The sequence below is a fragment of the Trachurus japonicus genome, chromosome 21 (assembly GCF_045865225.1).
Source record: "Trachurus japonicus isolate A0001 chromosome 21, Traja_1.0".
NCBI classification, from domain to species: Eukaryota; Metazoa; Chordata; class Actinopteri; order Carangiformes; family Carangidae; genus Trachurus; species Trachurus japonicus.
In genome coordinates, this window is record NC_140927.1 from 21,832,894 (window position 1) to 21,854,769 (window position 21,876).

Below are 21,876 nucleotides of genomic sequence, written 5' to 3' on the forward strand. Positions count from 1 at the left end.
AATCACAATCTGAGCTGCAGAATTATCAAAGCCAGGCTCTGTTTTTTTTTTTTTTTCCTAACTTGCTGTGAAGATACTGATGACAGCCATAATGTGTCTGCTTGTCCCTCAGGACACTTAGCTCTGGACTGTCCCAATCACAAGACTAATTGTATAATTAGGCCAGCTCCGTTGGGGACGGGCACCTTTTAGCCCTTTGCAGACATTTGCCATGGTAAATGACAGTATATCTCACAAACCATCAAAGCTTATCCATCTTAGTGACACTAAACCTTGAGAGATGGCGATATTTTATTAACATGACTGATAGTTCAGCAGAAATGCAAAATACAGGCTACGGCTCTCAAGAGAGGGGTATTTATCACATAATGTGTGGTAATTACAAATGTCCAGCGTTTTACATAAGCTGCTCTGCTTGGTTTCAACAGCATTAGTTATTTTGGGTTAGGTGTGGGAGTCTGTAATTTTACATTTTTATAGCAGGTGGTTTGGAATATAAACTCTTTTCCATCTGGCTGGAAAGAGGACCAGGCAGCAGATTAAGTATTCATCACTTCAGTGGGAGGCTGCAGCAGTTGTGGTGCCTTTCTATCAGAAGTGAATTGGTCCTGAGGAGAACTGCGAGGGCCCAACCTCCGGAACAGACACGGAGACTGCTTATTTCCCTACTACAGCCCCCTCCTTAGATTTTCAGCATCGCCGTGCACATCATTATCGTTGTCAAAAAAGTTGTGCGCGCATTATGAACTGTTGGTTGATGGGGGTGGTGGTGTTGATGCAGGGGGGTATGGCAAGCGCTGCCCCGAGGCAGGGGGAGAGAGAGTTGAGGGGGTTAGCAGAGAGAGAGAGAGAGAGAGAGAGAGAGAGAGAGAGAGAGAGAGAGAGAGAGAGAGAGATGGGGGGCCGGGGGGACGCGCAGGTGTCTGTGCCTCAATTTTGACCGGCCGTGGCGAGGTTAGGACACTTCTCCATCCAGGAGGGCCCCCATAGGTGCCCTCATTACGCAGGCCCCTGTAGCACCGAGCCGCGCGCGCATGGAGAGGAGAGGTGCGACTCCTCGCGCTCAAAATGAACCTCTCCCACCTGGCCTCTGTCTGTCTGTCACAGCTCCTATAGGGAAGACTCCTAAATATGAATTATAATAAGCATAATAATAACAACCCCGTGGTTACTGGAATACTGAGTGGGTGTCGGTAATGGCGCATTATTATTAGAGCCAGTTAAGGCGAGTTATCCACGTGACAGGTCACAGGAACTGAGTCATCACTTTAAAAGTATGAAATTAAGTTTGTTTTGTTTTTTTTCTTGTCTCAACAGTCACAGACTCAGCTCCAATGAGAGTTTAAAAACCGCCACATTTCGCTCTCCATAATCCTCTCAGATCACCTCTCTCTGCGGTGGTTATGATGCACGCGCTGCAGCAGAAGAGCCTATGTTAAAGTTTCACCCAAAAACTTCCACGCTGCACACTGTGACCGAGATTCAAAGGGCAAGTGGTGCTTCATTAACCGTATCCCCATTTACCTCAGATCCCCCCTGAGTCTCAGAGAGAGCGGATTAATGTCAATTACCTGTCATTTCGCAACACCTACAATATGTTACGTCGGCTCGGCTTTAAAGGAGCACGTGGCAATTATTTTATTTATTTATTTATCAATCAATCAATCAATCCATAAAGACTTTTATTCGCAACGAGATAATATTTAAAGAGAATAATGATGTTAATTTAATTCTTAGCCTACTTATTAAGGATTTTGAAGGTTGTTGTTTTTTTTAGACGTTTCTGCTCTAATGACAGTTTGACGTCACAAAAATGAAAGGGACTGACAGTGTTTATGTATGTGTATGTGTAGTAGGGGGTGGGGGGTTAGGGAGGATGGGGAAAACTGAGCACCGGATGTTATCTGTCATTATTTATAAAAGGCGCAGGCCCTAATCTGCTTACACCATTGAAACAAACGACTAATTAGCCACACTTTGAAGCTCCAAAATTTGTGTATAATTGTTTCCCCAAATCCCATTTAGCAAGCTGCTTGGATTACAACATAGTCTGAACTATTCAACACACAGAAAATAAATAAATAATGAACAGACCCCTGGATGTCATTTGTTTATGTTGACTTCCTTCTGACACCAAATAATAACTGTCGGCAGCTCAGTGAAGGTGATTCCTCTTTAAAAAGACCTTAAATGAATGGGCTTTGATACACATGATGACCGCACTAAGAAAGAAAAAAAAAGCCACAGCAACCGGACAAAGAAAACAGCATCCAGCTCGAGGACCAATGAGGGGTTTCTTTCACTTTTCAATCACTTTTAGTCGTGCCCGGGATTAAGAGAGGGCTCTTGACTCTCTCTTTCACACAAAACCAAGAGTGCTTGTCAGCAACTTGAAGGAAAAAAGAGGAGAATAATACGTGAGTCCAGGGTTATCGTGTTTAATTGGATTAGATGGTGTCATGTTGGAAGTCCGGACAAACAAGAGATAGACGGCGGGGATAAATGCGTCCTGATCCAACTCCAAATATCTCAGAAAACTAATAATTGTAAAGATTTTGAAAGTGTTTTATTAAGCTTTTTAACCCTCCTTTTGCTCCCACCTATCTGAATCATAGAAACAGGATAGTTCATATGTCCCTAACATGAAAATAAATAAATAACTAAAATACTTTAGTGAATCTGAGGTTGAACTCTGTGTCTCTTTAGAGGTTTGTATTGTTGGGCTTGTGTTGTTGGCTGTGCGCTGCGCTCATCTGTGCGTCAAGCAGCGGCAGCAATAACAAGGTGCGCGCAGCTGTGTGTGCAGGTGCGCGGCCTCCACCTGCTCAACGGCACAGAGAGAGGGAGAGGGAGAGGGAGGGGGGAGAGAAAGAGAGAGAGGGGGAAGGAGGGGAGGCCGGGGCCAGATCAAAAGCTTTAGTTTTCGATTGTGCGGTGAATGAAATGGGGAAATTATCGCCGAAGTCACATCGGTGTGTGGTTCACATTCATCAGCCTCACTGTGAGTGGAACAAAAAAAAAAGAAAGAAAGAAAAAGCAGAAGCGGGTTGACACCAACTTTTAGACATGTTCAGGACCAAAACGGATGCAGGTGTAAAGTTGAAGAGGAATCACGTGCAGTTTTAATAGTATTTAGATTTAAGTTTTATTTCTTTTTGCACTGTGACGCACTCTGTTTACGCGCTATTAAAAAAAATAAAAAGTTGGGAAACGCTCCAACAGAGTTATCTGGTGTTTGACACGATTTAAACGTGTCTACAAGGTGCAAATACAAAGGAAGAATAAATATTAAGTGCAGCAGGACAAACATGTTCTAATATTTACAACCTTCCTCAGTCGAACATTTGTTCACCTGAATGACATTTTGTTTGCAGCATCTTCATTTGGGTTTGGATTTAGATTTCACCGCCCAATCAGCTGCTTGCCCGGAGGCAGGTGTGAGATTTGTGCATCGCCTGTTTGGCCTGCCCTCAGACTCAGACCTGTTCACTTTACGAGGTGCTGCTCCTTCTCGTTTCTGCCTCAAACTGTCTGTGAGAGCCGCGTAAACTTTCTACCCGCCCGTCGTCTCGTCTCGTCTGGTGCGTTCAGGGACAACGACGGGACAGATGAACAAGACTGGAGCCTCCAAGTCTCTCATATATAGGCTACTGTAGGTTCAGCTCCGGCGTTTCAATTGAAATGGGGCGTCACCGAATATTTGAGTTCATTAAGTCCAAGAAATAGCTAAAATAATAAACTTCGGCTGCAGTGAAGCTGAAAAGCAGAAACAGGAGGAACTTTTTTCTTTCTTTTTTTTTTTTTTTTAAGAAAAGAGTCAAGTCTGACGACAGATGGACACTTGAGGTACAAGAAAGAAAGAAAAAAAGTTGCACAGACTTTTTGTCGCTGTGTAACGAGTCTCATTACCATGCCACCACCACCACCCCCTCCACCCCCATCACCTCCTCCCACCTTCTTCTCGACACCCTTTCCTCACTCCTGCCAACAGCAGACAAAGCGGGCGGGTTTTTTTTTTCTTCTTTTTTTTTAGTGGTCTCCGTCGGGGCCGGTGAGCCTTTGATCTGGGCCCCGTTAAGGAGAAGGGAGTCTGGGGGGAGAGAGAGTCAGGCCGAGAGGAGGGCTGTGGAGGAAGGTAAAGTCACCTCAAAATATTCTAGCTACTTTTACCCCCAGACAGACAACATGCGGTACAAGTTCTTAGTTTGCAAACAGGACAACGACTCAACACCTTCACAAGGCGACACGTTGCAAGACTTTTAAAAAAAGAAGTCTATTTTATCATCAGGCTGCATCATGTTCCCTTCATCCACAGTAGATCCGCCAGGTAAACACACCCAGACAGTCTGGACCTCCAAGAGCTGAACTCTGCAAGAGAGCTTTCAAACACACAGGCTTCAACATCCTCGGCACAGGGACGGAGGAGGAGGAGGAGGAGGGGAGGTTCAAAAATGAAAACCCAAGGTATAGGCGCCCCCCACCCCTCGCCCGCCCATCACCCTTCAGGACAGGCAGGCCTGTGGCAGGTGGGCTGCTGCTGCTGCCACAGCACCATCATATCTGTATGATAGGTCCAGAATGAAATATTGTGCAAATCTTCAGCAGGAGGGGGAGAAAAATGTAGGAAATATATTTTGGTCAGAAAAAAATGTTATTATTCAGCTCTACATCATGATCACAGGCCGACATAGGTGCGTTTGGACGTGCTGCATCAAAAAGACTCGTGAATAAAAGTGAGGAAAGGGGTAATAAAAAAAAATAAAATTAAAAAGTTGAGGGTTTAACATCTCTGATCCTGATCCACTCCATGCAGCTCTGTCCCCTCCGACTGACGGAGACACTCAGACAAAAGGTCTCCTCAAATGAAGTTAGTAATGGTCCACATGTGCCAGATCACTCATGCAGCACAGACAGGCCGCGGTGAATTTTATATCATGCAAACGACGTGAATTAAAAAAAAAAGAAAGAAAGAAAAAGAAAAAAGGAGGGAGGCTGGACACGCGGCTGTCATCAGTGGATGAATACAAAGGTTTCCAGAGGGGAAAATATCAAACACATATTCCTCTGACATGCAGGATAAAATAGCTGGTAGGTAATAACTGGGAACGCTAGCCTGTCAACGCACAAGAGAAATAAAAGTAAAAAGGTAAAAGATTTTTTTTTCTGTGTATTTTTCCTTTATTAATTTCACAGTGAATTCCTCATTCATGTCCCAGCCGGTCAAAAACACAATATGGCTCATTTTACTCTCAAATTACATTAAAAAAAGGAAAAAAGAAGAAGGTGCAATTTTTTTTTCTCCCTCTATCTGAATTATTTTACATTTATTTTAAAAATCTGAACCGACAGGCTGCTTATCTAGGAAGAAAGTAAAAGATCCCTTTTCTTTATCTTTTTAAAGTGTTTTTTTTCCCTTCATATTATTATTATTATTATTATTAAGATTGCAATAACTGATAAAGAAGAAAACATTTTTGTTTTGTGCCTGAGGGCCATGAAATGCTGAAATTTAACAACTGATTATTATGGTACTGTCCCCATTTTCTCAGCAGATGGAAACCACTCTGAAAATGTTCTGATTTATTTAAAACATCGTTCCTAAATATTGAAACAGAGTTAATTAGTGTAAACTAAATGTTTTATGTTGATCAGCTCTGCACACACATTTGTATTTCAAGACTTTTTTTTTGCTAATGGCTCTGCACTTCTCAAACTGTGCTGCAGCTCCAATAACGAGGTATATTATTGCTTTAGAATAATCTTTTGCTGCAATTAGTTTGTCATATATTGTCATTAGAAGTCTATTAAAACATCAAGTCATTATTTGGGAATCCCCGGGCGGGGAATTAGAATAAAACCATCTTTGCCACACGGGTCCCATTTAGATTAATGGAAAAATATGTAAAACATTTCGTTTTAATTTTCCTCTGACAGTGTTTTGCATACATGCATTTTCTCCGCCTGCCGCTGTCCCTCATAATTTATGAAAGCAATCTCGACCAGCACATTACCGGGCTATGAAGTACTGCTCGCAGCCTAATTGATTCCCGTCACAATTTTGTGAGGTTATAATCGTGTTAATTGTAATTTACTCTCTGAGGGAATACCGGAGAGATGTGTTTAAATAAAACCGCCACGCGGACTCTTGAAGATTGTATCAGTTCCACACATAATAGAAATGTCATGTAGAATTACACAGCGGTGGCAGACAGGGATGCATTCCCCTAATCTACACAGATGTCACTGGAATCATGTACTTTATTATCATTATCACAGTTATTATTATAACTATTGTTATTGTTATCATTATGATTGTTATTATTCCCCAATTGTTTTCTGAATTGCAGATGTGTCAAGGTGCAACGAACGAAGAGTAAAATGAGCTCTGAAGACCAGAGGACAGAGTTGGCTTCACCTTTATCCAGAGAGGGGGAGGGGTTAAAAAGGCGTGGATGGAGGTGGAAATCAAATAAGTGCAAGATTATTGGGTGGAACGAGAGAGAGAGAAAAAAAGATGTTAGCAGCGTATGTGGCATATAAACACTGAGAGGATGTAGTGTTTTGTTCAAAACGTGGACAGGCCAAATTATTTTTTTTCTCCTAATCATAAGAAGAGTTTTTTTTTCATATGCATGATGCCCCGAGCTGCTCCCTCTGCTTTGAGATCTCCCTGTGTGTGTGTGGGTGTGTGTCTGTTTGTGGTGGTGGGGGCACCTGTTGGTGCAGAGCAGCTTAGGAAAGCCAGTCCCATCAGACTGGCCTCCTACAGTCACCTGCTATGGACGTTCACAACCACGTGAATGTCAATGAGTCTCTGCAGCCTCTCTTCACTGAGCACTGACTCTTTATTATGTTATTTATATTTGAGGGGTTAGAACTTTAAAATCTAAAAAATGACTCCTTATTGTTATTAGTATTAGTATTGGTATCAGCATTAGTTATGGTATTAGTATTAAATATTGACATTCTTTAAAAAATGAAAAGACAGGAGCAGTTTTGCTTTAATTTGAAATGATTTCCCATTATAAACAGCTCAAATCTACATTTAATTATTTGACTGACAGAACTTGAAAGAATTACAGTTGCAAAAATAAATGATAAATTATTTAAATTTCAAAAAGTCACAGTAAAGTTCAACCTGCACAGTTTCCTTTAATGGTAAAGCAAACCAAAACAGCATATATTATGATTTCAATAATCAGCACGCACAACTCACAGTCTACAAATTTTTATAACCGGCAAGCAGTCGAGGCAATTCTTTTAAATATTTTACCACTGAAGTCATCCGAGTTCATGATACGGCATCGACCCTGCAGACCGTCAGAGAGCGGCTCTGCCCAGATAACCGTCTGTGGTTTCATTTAATTAAAGTCGTCCATGACAGCAGTTTTATCCACTGACCTCGGGGTGTAATAGTAGTTTTGGGTGGAAAAACAAACAAACAAGCCAAATTTAAATTCACAACAGAAAGAGAAAAAAAAAGTGAGCCAGGGGTGAGAGGAACATGTGGCCAAATGCCAAAGAGACGGCTTACTGTTCGAGTCTTTGGCCCGGCGCAGGAGTGGTTTTCGATCTTTTTGTCTGGCCTGGCCTGGCACAGACCACAGTCCTGCCCCAGACACAATAGATCATACAGTAGGTGAGAGAGGGAAAGAGGGAGCGAGAGAGAGAGAGAGAGAGGGAGAGAGATGAGTGGATGAGGTGGGTAGGGGAGAGGTATGGTGCCTTTCATTACCATGGTCACCAATGGCACTATTAACCATTCAACACCCCCCCAATTATCCTCCCATCCACAGTCAGAGAGACAAAGACTCGGTCCTGGTCTGCTGGAGCAACATGGCCTCTAATCTGTCTCACTCCGACATCACACCCACTTCACTGTCTCTGGAAGTCAGATGTGCACAGGCGCTCCACAGAGCCCCATTGTTAACTTTCATTTGTGACAGTACAACAAACTACTTTACTGAACCCGCTCGGGAGGTCGTTTCCTATGAATGCTGCCGTTTATCAATGCTGATAAAATGAAGCCAGAGACAAGTAGAAACAACAGCTTGAAAACCAGAGTTAAAGTGGTCGCTGTAAATGAGAGATCAGGTGGTAAATCCTGCTGCAGCACATGTACGTGTGTGTGTGTGTGTGTGTGTGTGTGTGCTGTGTTTATTTTACGTACAGGTCATGGTGCGTCCAGCGCCACACGCCTTCTCCATCAAGACCACAGGCTCACAGCAGAGTGAGATGCGTGTCTTTACTAAGGAGACGGACACAAAAAAACGCTAAATTGTGAGTTTACGCACTTCCATCTGTGGGCTTTTGTTTTTTTTGTGTGTGTTTTTTTCTCCACTGAGAGGGACTTTGATGTTTGTGAGTCAGGCCCTGGGCAGGGGGCTGAGGCCTGACTGGAAGACTGGGGGCTGCAGTGAATGGAGCCACAACAGTGGCTTGTTGTGTTTGTTTACCCTTTCGCCCAGCTGCCTGGACCGTGGAGATGCAAGAGCATTCATCACCACCTAGGAGAGATGGGAGGCATGGGCTAACACACACACACACACTCAGTCACACACACATACAGGAGGAGTGACATGATGGCGCACACACACTGCAGAGATTGCCAAGAAAGTGTCCACCCAGGGCAATAATCCTCCACACACTCGGTTTCCGAAGGTTTGCTGTTGTTCCTCACTATGTGCAGAGTTTGTTTTGTTGAACGCATCCTGGGGCACAGTGACAGTAAAACCTCACTGCCACTGCCAGGACATATTCATTTAATGAACGGATTTCAACAACGATTAAAAACTTAAATTAAAAACCAAACATTTCCACTGTTCTCTCGCGTCTGGACACAATTCCTTAAATTCTACTCTGTGTCATGAGAACCTGCAGGATTTCTGTTTTTCCCCTTTTGTCCCCGTAGTTCCTCTTGTTTTCCTCTCCGGATTCTTCCTCATTTCTCTGGCACGGCGGACGAGAGCGTGATGATGTTCTGCGCCTGCTTCAGCGAGGGCATGTCAATCATGCTGCCGCGGAAGGTGAATGCACCCTGAACAGAGAGAGAGAGAGAGAGAGAGGAACATTAGACCAGACATTCACACTAAAGGCACTTTGACTTTTTTTGCAGATACAGTTTGTTAATTACTGTGTGACAACCATAACATACCACCTCATTAGGGAATCCATAGCACATGGGATGTAGCATAAAATGTGTTAATTTCTGACTTTTAATGTTGCTTTTTAATCAGTCACACTATATGAAGCCGATCTGTTACTGACAGCAGACAGGATACTGTAGAAGTAAAAGATACTAAATAGAGAACATGTTTGAATTATAACATCTTGTGGAATAAAACACCACCCTGAGACACCAGGTAAAGAGTTGTTTAACAGTGCTACAACTCTATTTCTTTTGAAAAAAAAAAAAATAAATAAAAAATCACCAAAACGTCAAGTCAAAAATATTGTCAGTGTCTGGAGGTGAGAATTATGAAAAGCAAACACCTGTCGTGTTTTAAGACAAAGAGACTGACCCTGTATACTGTTCAAACCATTACACATACACAAACATAGAAAGACACACACACGCACACACACACCATGGCAGAGGGATGGGTAGGATATGAATCCCTCGGGCGATGCTTAGTCGGAGCAGCCCTGGCAGGGAGAGAGGTGTGGGCAGATTGTGTATTACCTCAGCAGATAGCCCACAGAGCTCAACACACAGGATCCAACCATGCACTAAATTAGGAACAATAATATTGTACACTTAATTTGCCCAACCCCCCAACCCACCCCCCCATCCCAAACACACACACACACACACACACACACACACACACACACACACACACGTCCTATGATGTCTCTGAGAGTCACCCAGGGGTGTACAGTATGTATTCTTTGGAACTACAGAGGTGTGTGAGAGGATACACAAAGGAACAGTCTGAGTCTCAGAGCGGAGAAAGACCGCTGTCATCTCCACACACACACACTCACACACAGTTCTGCATACAAAATAAATCCAGTGGACTATTCAGGCTCTCCCCCTCCTGAAATTTGTGACAAAAGAGAAATATTTTGTGAAGTCAACAACGTGAGTCTAACAGACTTCAATGAATGAATGTCACATTAAAAAAAGAAGATGTTGGAGCCTCAGTAAAATGACAAGAAACCTCCAGTAAGTAACTGCTAAAAGACATTTTGATCTTTGCATACAAAATTTAATTTAAGCCAAATAATAAAATCCCCTTTAAAGTTATACAGTTATATCCTTTTTTGTCTTGTGGTATGTTCAGGAATTCTCTCAACAACAAGAAAATTTGGTTATTTCAGAACAAAATTTTATTGTGAGTGAGAAACTAAAATCCATTCTTAAATTGTAAAATAATTTGACTTTTGGTAGAAAAGTATTAGTTAGTTATTACCTTGCCCTCCTTCTGGTGTTGGTCAAAAGCAGCAATCAGCTCTTTGGCCCACTGGACCCTCTCCTGACTGGGGGAGAACTCCTCCTGCACAGCCTGAATCTGCCCTGGATGGATCACCTGTTTACCTACACACACACACACACACACACACAAATTTAAATTTACAAAATTTAAATTTTTACTCGTTGACAGAGTTATTTATTGACCTTCCTTATTAAAACTGTTCTGCACAGAACTGGATGGAAAAAATAAAAAGTCTGAGCTTTGCAAGACAGACTGCTGCTGCTGCTGCTGCTTCTGCTGCTGCTGCTGCTTTGCTGTGAGAGAGACGATGACAACAACACACAGAGAAATGAAACAGGAGTAACAGGAAATGCACCATGTGTGTGTTGTATATATGTGTCAGTATGTTCAGAGCCACTGACGTGAGTCACGGGAACATCGTGACATCATGAAGGAGATCGAGTGTCTCCTCTCTCCTTGCAGCGCTGCTGTCACTGAGGGCTCTGAGACGCTTAGTTACACTTCTATGTGTGTACACACACACCCACACACACACAAGCTGCCAAGTGTATCACTTTTAAAATGGCAAGGGGAACACACAAAGCTAGACACCAGTAATTCAAGTAATATTGATAAATACACAATGAACAATCTGAACATATTACATTCAAATATCATCACCTTTTTTCTATAAACACATTTCTATATTGGTTCTGTATGTATATAGTACACAGGTGTATTTATGCAGTTGCACACCTTTCGTCAGACAGTTTCAGACATGACATCTTGTATCCAATTGAAACAGAAGCCCAACATGGACTTAAGGCTCTGGTACAATCCCCCCAACCCCCCAACCCCCCCAATCCCCCTCAGTTAAATGTGGGCGAACGCCACAGACATAATCCCGTGTACATTTGCAGATCAAACTTGTAGTGATAAGTTAAGGTTATGAAACGTCTGGTGAGAACGACGGCTCAGCAGCAGCCAGCAGGAACTCGACACTTTAGGGCTTAGCTCTGTCGCCGACAACAAATCCTTCAAGGTGGCTGAGCAGGCGGGCTGCACGGGCAAAAAGAAGAAGAAGGAAAAAAAAATTGGCCCAGGAGAGAGGAGGAGAGGAGGAGAGGAGGAGAGGCAAGGAGGGGAGAGGAGGAGAAGAGGAGAGGAGAGAGGAGGCGAGACAGGAAGGAAAGGGAGGAGGAGGAGGAGGAGAGAATCCACTCCCTTCATCCAGCTACGCTCACCCCAGTTAACCTCAGAAAAACACACACCACAGTTACACAATCAACACACTGTAGTTAAGTGCTCCAGCAATTACTGTCAAGAGAACATAATTCATAAACGGCAATTTATAATAAATAGATACCTTTAAGGGATGCGAGCACACTACGAAATATGTTCAAGAGCCGGTGTGTGTCTACGTGTGTGTGTGTCGTGTGTGTGTGTGCATGATTGCTAATGCGCGTTTGTTTGTGTGAAGCAGACGGACTGTAACTGCACATTTTCTGTTGGACAAACAGCCTGAGGACTCCCCAGGGCCACACTGAAGATGAGTGTGAGAGTGTGTGTATGCATGCATGTGTACAGTCTTGGACAAATGTGTACGATTTGTGTATGTGTTGCTTCTGTATTTAAATTCCAAAAGGATTTTGTTATTCCTACTGTTTTCGAATTCTGTTTCAATGCAACAACCTCAGTGTGTTTGTGCATGTCTAGTGTTTGTGTATACACTGCATTCTGTGAGGACTGAGGCAAGAGGAGTGTGTATTCCCTCCTCTGCCACCTGTTTTACTTCTGGGCTAAAGACAGGAGCATGTTTCTACACTGACACTAGCAGGTTTAAATATACTGTAAGGGGGTCTCTTTGTGTGTGTGTGTGTGTGTGTGTGTGTGTGTGTGTCAGTGTAGGACAACAGGAGAATGACAGAGCGAAGAAACAAACAGGGTGATTCAGGTGCCCTCCAGTTACAACCCATTGGTTCCCTTAAAATGCATCATTCATGCCCTCCAGCCAATCCCGGCCTGCCATGTGGTGCTGGCATCTCATTGGAGGATTGCTATTTAGCAAAGTGCTCTCAGGCGAATGATGGGCAGGGTCCCGGGGATGCAAGTGAAACACGGTCCCTGAAAGCAGAGAATTTTGTGGAACCGTTTTGATATTTTTGGTGGGAGGCAAACAAATCTACTGGGATCGTTAGGTCAAACACACACACACACACACACACAGTCGACAGTTGACAAAACGAGCTGCCTATGAAGTGAAGATGCTGCTCTATTAAATCCCTTAATTAATTACAGTGCCCCTCAACAGATCTGATGTCAGTGTTTTGCAGGATTTTGCCTTCACACCGTCCCGTTGGCCAGGTGCTTGTGTTTCACCAGTGCGTTCTGCGCTCGGTGCTAATGGGTGCTGTATGCGGCTTAGGTAGTGCCAAGGTCAATTACTGCACAGGTAGAAGCTTTTGGCTGCACCTTATTATTGCTTAAGCACACTCGGGCCAGTAATAGCTCCTAAGATTATACTGCACAGAGTGCCCATGGCTTGTAAGCCACTAATCCAGTGATTTGAATGGTGCTTTCCATATCAAATCTAACCCATTTATTTCATCAAGCGGCTGCTTCCCTTCATTAGCTTTTACCACATGTAAACATCGCTGTGTGCTCTCTTTGATCAACTTCTATTTGCACAAGTACGAGCAAAACAAAACACTGCATTTAAAATATTTGCCTACATTTTTTTTAGAAACCCCCCCCTGTGCCGAACATATCAAGCAAACTGCCACGCTTTTATTTGGTTAAAAAAAAATACCGTTATAGAACTGCAAAAGGACAAACAGAGCTGAGTAAATACTGACGTAAACACACACACACAAGCCTGCAACACCAGAGAATAGAGGTGGCAAATGGGGTCATCTGGAAAATCAGAGAGAGTCACCTACAAGATGTTTGGACGATGTGAAGTGCAGGTAACACGTGTGTCTGGGCCGCTGCAGCATGGAGAGTGTGCTCAGGGATTTTAGGCTTTTGAGCCAAGTGTTTGTTTTCTCCATTTCTTTCTGTTGTGAGAGCTGACGAACGCCTGACGCTGTTGTGTTCTCCATTGATAAAAAAAAAAAGAAAAAAGGAAAAAAAAGCATCTTATTTTGAAATTATCAATTGTCAATGGGTGAAAATATGCAGAGCAAATGCACTGCCTCTTCTCCAATGGAGGACTGAGTCAAATGTCCACTTTGGGAAAGGCAGTCTTGCCTTCTGTGGTCTGTTCATGCAGCTGGTGGGGCGCGCACACACACACACACACACACATTCTGAAAGCGTTGCCTGGCTACAGACACACACAGCGCGCTGTTAAAGTAGATGCTACCACACTTTGCTAATAACTCCCTTTAATCATACTTGCACACGCTTACGCATTTGCATACGAGCAGGTATGAACACACACCAGAGTGCAGACATACAGACACAAAACCGCTCATGGCAGGCACAGCAGAAATGTCAGACCAGCATTTAAGCACTGCTGTGTTCACAATTCACTTCAGCAGCACTGAAAGTGCTCAAAAAAAAAAAAAAAAGAAGACAAAGACAAGCAGCCACAGGCACAATGGTCATTTTAAAGTCAGCTCGTCAATACAATGGGCAGTAAAAGTGCATAAATTTCAAATTAAAAGCCAGGATATGTTCCACACTCGACCAGTTTTTCGAAGCAACATTTTAAAATTTGTCAGCCAGCTCATTTTCTATTCTCATCTGAAGCAAACTGACAGTGTCACAGAGGGGAACGAGGAGTGAAAAGTGTCAGATTGTGGGAAAGAAAGTTGAGGGAAGGAGTCACCGTGCCGCATTTACAACGCAGACTGACAGACTGGAAAACAAATAAGGCAACAGCAAAGGAGAGTGATGTGGAGCAGCAGCTGCAGAAATCAGAGGACAGACATGTTCAGATCAGGCACGTTCCAGGTGCAGACAGTGAGGAAATTCACCTGTGAAGCCCATGAGAGCTCCCTCTCTGGCCTGCCGCCTCAGCCCCTCCACGTCTTTGTAGTCGATGTAGACCAGGTCGATAGCCTGCAGCCCGAACGCTTTGGTGGTCACGACCACCTTCTGCCTGGCGTAAAGAAGCTCCCTGGCATCCTTAGTCCGCGTGGCACCTGAGGAGAAAAAAAAAGGAAAAAAGATGCCGTTACACACAGCATGTACGCGATGTTGCACATCAGTCATGACCTCGCCTGATGTTCAAAGAAGTAAGGTGAGGAATTACACTGACGTACATTACATCAGCCTCTCTTGTTCTCACGATAAAGTCAGTTTTGACATTTGGATATCTCCTTCTTACATCAGAGACTTTGTAAACCTTTTCTATGTCATTGCCAGGGAAAATACCTGATGGTTGCCTCTGATATGTGCTGATAAAGAAAGAAGAAAAGGAAGTGGTTCTTCAAGTCCATCTTATCTATTATGTCTGTATGAGCAGCACGCCTAATTTTGCATTATGTTTCACATATCTACAAACAAAAATACTTAATTTGTAACCACTTTACCTGCAGTCCTATAATCTTTTGGCTATGAAATATTTGGATTTTACTAGTCAGTATAAACTGTTGGTCTAGGCTCAAAGAGAGGACGTTAAACAGAAGGTGGAACAGGTACCTATGCTGGCACAGAAGTCATCCGAGCCAAACACCACACCGTCATGGTGAAGACCAGCCTTGGGAGCGAGTCGACGGATTTCCTCGCATACCGCCTGGAGAGAAGAGACGTACATTAGCATAATACAGACTGACGAAAGTGACACGGACGCAAAGAGGGAGAGAAATGTTGGGACATCTTGGCACACGTACTGCTGAGTAAATCTAATTATACTATGGTGGTTCAAACAAACCTGGGCTTCCTTTGTAGGCAGAAAAAGCATCGTGAACAGACGTGATCACACTAAATTCTCTCTAACAAACATGCCAATAAATCCACGTCCATCACACACTAACCTCACTCCAGCTTCATTTACATGAAGAGTCATATGAATGTACCAGACCGCTAAAGCTACCACCAGCAGGCAGATACATGATGGATACATGAAAGCAAAGTAAAACACCCAAGACACGTTGTTATGAAGGGCTGGTATCGAACCTCCGTACTTTTTGAATATCACAGCAGTAAAGTTTTTACCTGGAAGTGCAGGAAGCTGTGTAAGTCGTACTTTTAGCTTTGTTTGCTCATTTGACAATCACATATCACCAGATTTAAATGTTATTTTGACTCGTATGAGATGTGTTGTTATTATTATTACAGACTGTAAACAGAGTTAAATTACACATCATTTTGCTGTGATCATTTTGTTCATGGTTTTAAAAAGAGACATCGATATCGTGCATGTAGAGAAAAATGCCAAACGATAACAAGCCCTTCTGCTGAGGTAAGCTACTGGTCCCAATTACTATCCAGTCAGGAATGCAAAATAAAAAAAAAATAATAATAAATTAAATTAAATAAAAATAATAAATCTGGAATGTGATTGTCTGTGGTGAAGAGTGTGAGACAATAAGAACACGTCTCCTGCTTTTGTTGGCCTCCAAATTAATTTCACCACTAGCTGTGCCAGAGCGATTTTTTTTTTTTTCATGCTTGTAACCTGGGGTTCAGTCTGGGCAAAGATACAGTGTGTTCTCAAGAAAAGCACACAGAGGCAGCCCCCTGTCATCAAAACACACAGGCACAAACACACACACACACATACACGCGTGCGCACTCAACGACCACAAACACAGACGCAGAATTAGAGTGGGGGAACTAAAAGACGAATCAAAAGAAGGAAGGACAGCTTGTTTCTCCCCAAATGCCCAAAACCATGCCCTTTTCCCCATGTAGCTGAAGGTCGTGCTGCACTATAACAGCAACTGCTTTGATGCTTGCCAAAATATCATTAAGAACTTTTCCACTATGATGATATTAAAACAGTTCTAATTAAAAAATGTCAGCGTGTCTGGAAAGGGATAGAGAGAGAGACACACACACACACACACACACACACACACACAGACACAGACAGACAGACACAGAGAAAAAGGAAACAAAAAAAATAAAAGAGGCTCAAAAGGCTCATTTTGAGAGACTGTCCGAAGGCTTTGAATCCCTTTCATTTTGGACACGTGGAGTGCTCGGCTTCGCTGATGGAGTCTTTAATCTAAAGTGAACAATGGAGAAAACAGCAAAATGTCTTACGCAGGCAGTTTTTTGGGGGGTTTGTTTGTAATTTACCTTAAAATTGAGCAGGCCCACAGCGGTTTCCACAAAGGTGACCAGGCGAATGGGTTCTGTCAGTGCCCGTCCTTTCAAGTTGTGCTGAAACCTGTCAACAAACTTAACACACAAGGACAATCCCGTGCGCAGCTCATTAACAACACCCACTGATTCTGTGAATAGGAAACAATAAAAGCCCCAAAATAACCACAATGAATTAATTTGTTCTTACTACTTTGTGCAATCACAGTTCATTAGATGTCTGTGCGTTGCTGGGGCACATATATTCTCTGTGGCGTTTGGCTGTATAATAAAAACAGCTTTTCCGGCTTAGGATCAGCTTGAATCCCGTTTGATAATGGTCTTGAAGAAAACACAGTGATTTGGGGGATTGTATTTCTGTACAAGTTCCTGCATTTCTTTTTGTGCTAAAGTGTCAGTGCTGCCCTCGGTGGCTTAAATCAACATTATTATAGTTATATGAAGGAGAAAAAAGGGGAAACTCACACTGAGATACTGAGCTATTTTGTCAAAGTGAATTTAAAAACTTGAGGGGAAAGAAATGTTGAGCGGTAATGATGGTAAACGATATGACACGTTTTTCAAAATCCACTGTGGGGTAGGGACAGACCGAGGAGGAGGGAAAGGATCTTATTGTTCAAAAAAACTCACTTTTGATATGAATCTTGACACCTTTATTACCTACACTGTTCCCACTGCACTCCTTATTCAGAGACACAGCTATGAGGGTTCAAATAGCAGGAAAAGCGAGCACAGGAGAGCAGCAACAAAAGCCGGTGAAATGAAATATTTTACATTATCACCAGGGTTCCCCCCCATCGTCTGAAGTCTTCTGCTCTACCTTCCGTCTGAGGCTCTGCGCAGCTACAGCGAGAGCTCCCCCGAGAGAGAGCGCACACATGTAAATGCACAAGCACATGCATACACACACACACACACACGGCAAACCCAAGAAGAAACAAAAAACGCAAAAAAAAGGAAGAAGAAACAAGATTTGGGATGTCTGTGAGAGTGTTTTACTCCAACATTATTCTGTTTTGTGCGCGCGCCCCCCCCCCACTCCTCCCCTCTTCCTCCATGGTAGGGAACAAGGAGACTGGAGCAACAATCAGAGTGTGATGTGACACTTTGCTGAGGCCTTTATTCTGCATGACTCCTGCTAATATGCAAGCTCACCTAAGTAGGGCTTTAAAACCAAGTTTAATTCTTTGAAGACCAAAGCATTCCAATTTTTTCCAACAGACCAGTTCACAGCTAGCCCTGGACTGCCAGTGGGGTAGCCCAAATTCCTAAATCTATCATCTGGAAACACACAAAAGCCCCCTTCGTTAGATATTTCCTTTCAAAGCCAGTCCAAAAAAAAAAACAAGAAAGAAAAAAAAGAGGAGTTAAAAAAAGCTCAGAGTAGAAATGTCTAACTCCATGTCCCCCCTTCCTCTCCTTTCTCTCACTCCCTCTTTGACACACCAGGAAAAAGACAGATATAAATAACCTCAGGTACAGCACTGCTATTTTTCTAAATGAAGAGCAAAATAACCCCCGTGCTCGCACTCACCACTCTTGTTCTCGAAACTGAAAGAGTGGGCCTCCATTGAAGGATTTCAAAAAATAGGGGCAATTTTAATCATCTCTCCATTCAATCTCAGTTGGATAAATCATATCTGAGAGATTTGCATAAATACAAACCATCAAAGACTTTTCATCTTCAAAGAGGTTTTCAAGACCCAATAGGCTTTGTACTGTAATCATCTGAGGTCACAACCCTGTGGGAGCAAGGCTGCTATGGCAACATAAAAACTAACGCTGGGGGCTTAGCATAATACTACCCCCCCCCCTTTTCTCCCCTCCTTCGCAAACACAGGAAAGGGTGGTGTGGTGTGGTGTGGTGTGGTGGTGGTGGTGGGGTGTCCGAGAAGGAGTGTGAAAAGAGGGTGAAGATAAACCTATTTCTGTGACAGAGGAAACTAGGTGTATATGGGCCGTTGCGGGGGGAAACCTAGCTGATGTTACACACAGAGATTACCACCACTACACTGAGCCACGCAAACCCTAACAGGGCCGCGGCGAGCCCAGCCGACTGTTTAGATTCTGCTGAAGGAAAACAAACGACGGCTCAATGCAGCACCACCGGCTAAAAAGCCTCCGAGGCTCTTTGATTACATGTTTCTGTCCTTCTGCTGTATTCTCCTCTTCGGCTATTATACACTTTGAGGGCCTGATTTACACTGCATAAGAGCTGCTATAGTCCTCGGCCATTGTTCTTCTGGCGCATACAGCACCCATTAGCTGTCAATGGCTCCCAAAACTAGGACCCTTTAAAGATGTTATTCACTACTGAATTGAAAAAGAGAAAAGGAAAAGAAAAAAGAAGAAATAACACCTCTTCTTGCCATTCAGAGCCACGCTACAAACAAGCCCTCTGTCAATTTCACCACCCAATCATGAAAAGAGAAGGAGGGAGAGATGGAGCTGGAGAAAGGAGGCTATAGTGGGACAAGTTTCAATTAATTTTCTTCAAAAGGGGGCCAGATTAAATGTTTCCGGCCTGCTGAAGTGTTCATTTCACAGAGGGGAAGCGGAGAAAGGGATGAGGGGAGGGGACAGGAGGAGGAGTAGAGGAGGAGGAGCAGGACAGGGTGCGATTCTTTTGGTCCCAGTGCACACCAAATAGTGTGGTGGGCAAAGAATGCACATGGCTCCGAATCTGTGTGAGAATTGTCCTCAGACAAAGGAGGGAGTTACGCCTGTTATAGCCCAATAAGGCCTGTCAGTCACACAAGGGCTGGGGGAGAAGGGAAAGGCAGAGCTGAAGATTTCCACACAAAGGGAAACAAGCAAGTCCATCTTTTAGCAACAAATCAGTCTGGAGGCTCCTGTGCTAATATCAATAAAAAAATAAAAAAAAGAGTAGAAAAATAAACAAGTGAGGGATTTACTGCGCGGCCTTACAAGAGCGGAAAAAAATCAAACACATGCTTACAACACTGACAACATGAATACAAACACACAGAACACAAAGATACAATTAAACGGGCACACACGAAAGAATCAAGGTCTGGACGTCCAGAAACTTGACTTTGTTTCAGGAGCACACATGCACCTGCTGAAGTAGAAACACACACACACTTCCAAAAAACACGCTGTAAACCCAACGCCAAAACAGTTTTACAGCACACTTAAGAGGGGAAACATGCCAACTGGAAGGTCTGACTTGAAGAAACTTAACATTTAAAGTGTTTCTTTGCCACAAGGCGCTGGTACTAGAAGACGGGGTTGGGGGGTGGGGGTCCAGCTAAGCAATTATCCTCATTTTCAAGCTCTCAACATGTTCACTGTGACGTCCAGCATAGTAATAACAATAATCATAATTATATAAGTGTGATATTTAAAAAAAAATAAAAAACAAAAACAATTAATAATGCAGATCTTAAGTGCCATGTTTTAAGTGAGGGGAAAGCAGCACAAGGAGAAAAGGCTGAGCCCAAGGAGAGAATTAGTGAACACCTGTCAGCAATTACACAAGGAAGAAAGAAAGGGCAGCAGGAAATAGACGTGTTCTAATTAAAACCACTAGTTAAAAACTTCCTGCTCCTGCCCAGGACCATGTCTGAGTGGATATTATGTGGATATATTTTATGATACGCACATAAATGTATGTACATGTGGGAGACTGTATGTGTCCTCATGTGGACAAGACACCCCTCCATCACCACCGATTGCCTCTCTCCTTCTCTGTGACCTCTAAAAAAAAACAACAACAAATCTTAATTTCTCCTCTCCCTTAATCAGCAACAACTGTATTCACGCACACTCAACAGTAAAGCAGGCTGACAGCAACCTGGTTCCTCGCGGTGAGCGAACCATATGGAGCTGATCGGAAAGGAGCGCATTAATGATGTCACTGTCTCCTGACCTTTCGGGACCTGACATCCGTACAGCGCCCCTTTATAGAAAGCCAGAGGGATGGCCAAGCCCAGACAAACACCTCTTAACTAGGGAGCAGGCGCAAGTTACTATGGACAAATTGCAAATGGTAGTTTATAAGAAAACAAAAGGGGAGGAAGACACACAGCAAGAGTGCTAAATCAGTTTGTGATACGTCTGTGTGGTCTTTCTCTTACACATGACCTCTTGATCTTGTAAAACAAGCGGACAGTTGAAAAACATCTTTAGAATAATGAAGAATGGATTTTTATTAATTAAATTCGCCTGTCTGGGCTGAGTACTTTTAACAGTGATTCAATTAATTCATAGCCACAACATGACACTGTTCAAGACAGTCTCCAGTAAGTTCAGCAGTGGCAAAAGGCACCTTTGTGTTGTTACAGAAAGCTATCGGGCTTCTGAAGCTAATCCGAAGAAATGTCATCCGCTTCTTGTGCCGCAGCCAAGAAAAACACTCGGTCTGTCCCTGAGTCCTGCCTCGGGGATCGATTCCCACTTTTACTGGGAAATGTATGGAAAAGTTTGTTATGATTGCTTTGAAGATTTCCGTGGGTTTCCCATTACTGTATAAGAGCAGCACTGTGTTTTCTTAAAAGACACCCAGAAGCGAAAGAGAGAAAAGTCTTGCTGTGTATTTTTAGTCTAATGTAGTTATTTTCATGTATGTTTTTTTAAATGTTTTGTGTTATTTTTTCTCATTCTGCGTACCAAGAATTGTACCTTACCCACTGCACCTCCTCCGTGTCTTCCACTTTGGGTAACATCATGGCAGGAGGGAGAACCTCAGCCTGCAGGATGACCTGCAGGTCAGCTTCAGCTAAGCCACTGGACACCGAGTTCACCCTCACACACTTCTCTGTCCTGCCCAGATCCAGTTCTGCAAGCATCCTGGGAATGGTCTCTCTGGCTTCACTCTGCAGCACAAAAACATCACATAGACAGAAATGATTATTGAATGCAACAAATTCAGTCTGAAATAACTAATAAGTGCAGTTTTGTTCAGTGTAAGACCATGTAACAACTGCAGGAATAATAAACCACAAAAATGTATTAATAATGACAAAAACTCAATCTCAACTCAATCAAGAGAGATTGTGTGCATTTACAAAAAATACATGAATACAAATCAATACCACCAAACAATAATAATTCAAGAAGAATGCAATTTCCGTCAAGGAATTGTCCCTACATTAGTAATATTGTCCATTAAGCATGATCATAAAAATAAACACATCATTACAGACACAAACTCTACATA

The 21,876-nt window shown here is 43.0% G+C and overlaps 1 protein-coding gene across 1 annotated transcript in view; it reads right to left on the minus strand.

The window, feature by feature from the left end:
- Positions 1 to 6,983: 6,983 nt before the first annotated feature.
- The window catches only part of clybl (citrate lyase beta like), a 59,909-nt gene continuing 45,016 nt past the window's right edge, over positions 6,984 to 21,876 (minus strand). Inside the window, exons 3-8 of the mRNA XM_085765618.1 lie at positions 21,344 to 21,532; positions 16,671 to 16,772; positions 15,066 to 15,159; positions 14,399 to 14,566; positions 10,416 to 10,540; positions 6,984 to 9,037 (exon numbers count right to left, since the gene is read on the minus strand). Coding sequence (XP_085621744.1) covers positions 8,942 to 9,037; positions 10,416 to 10,540; positions 14,399 to 14,566; positions 15,066 to 15,159; positions 16,671 to 16,772; positions 21,344 to 21,532 — 774 coding nt within the window. The 3' untranslated portion in view covers positions 6,984 to 8,941. The remainder of the gene's footprint in view (positions 9,038 to 10,415; positions 10,541 to 14,398; positions 14,567 to 15,065; positions 15,160 to 16,670; positions 16,773 to 21,343; positions 21,533 to 21,876) is intronic.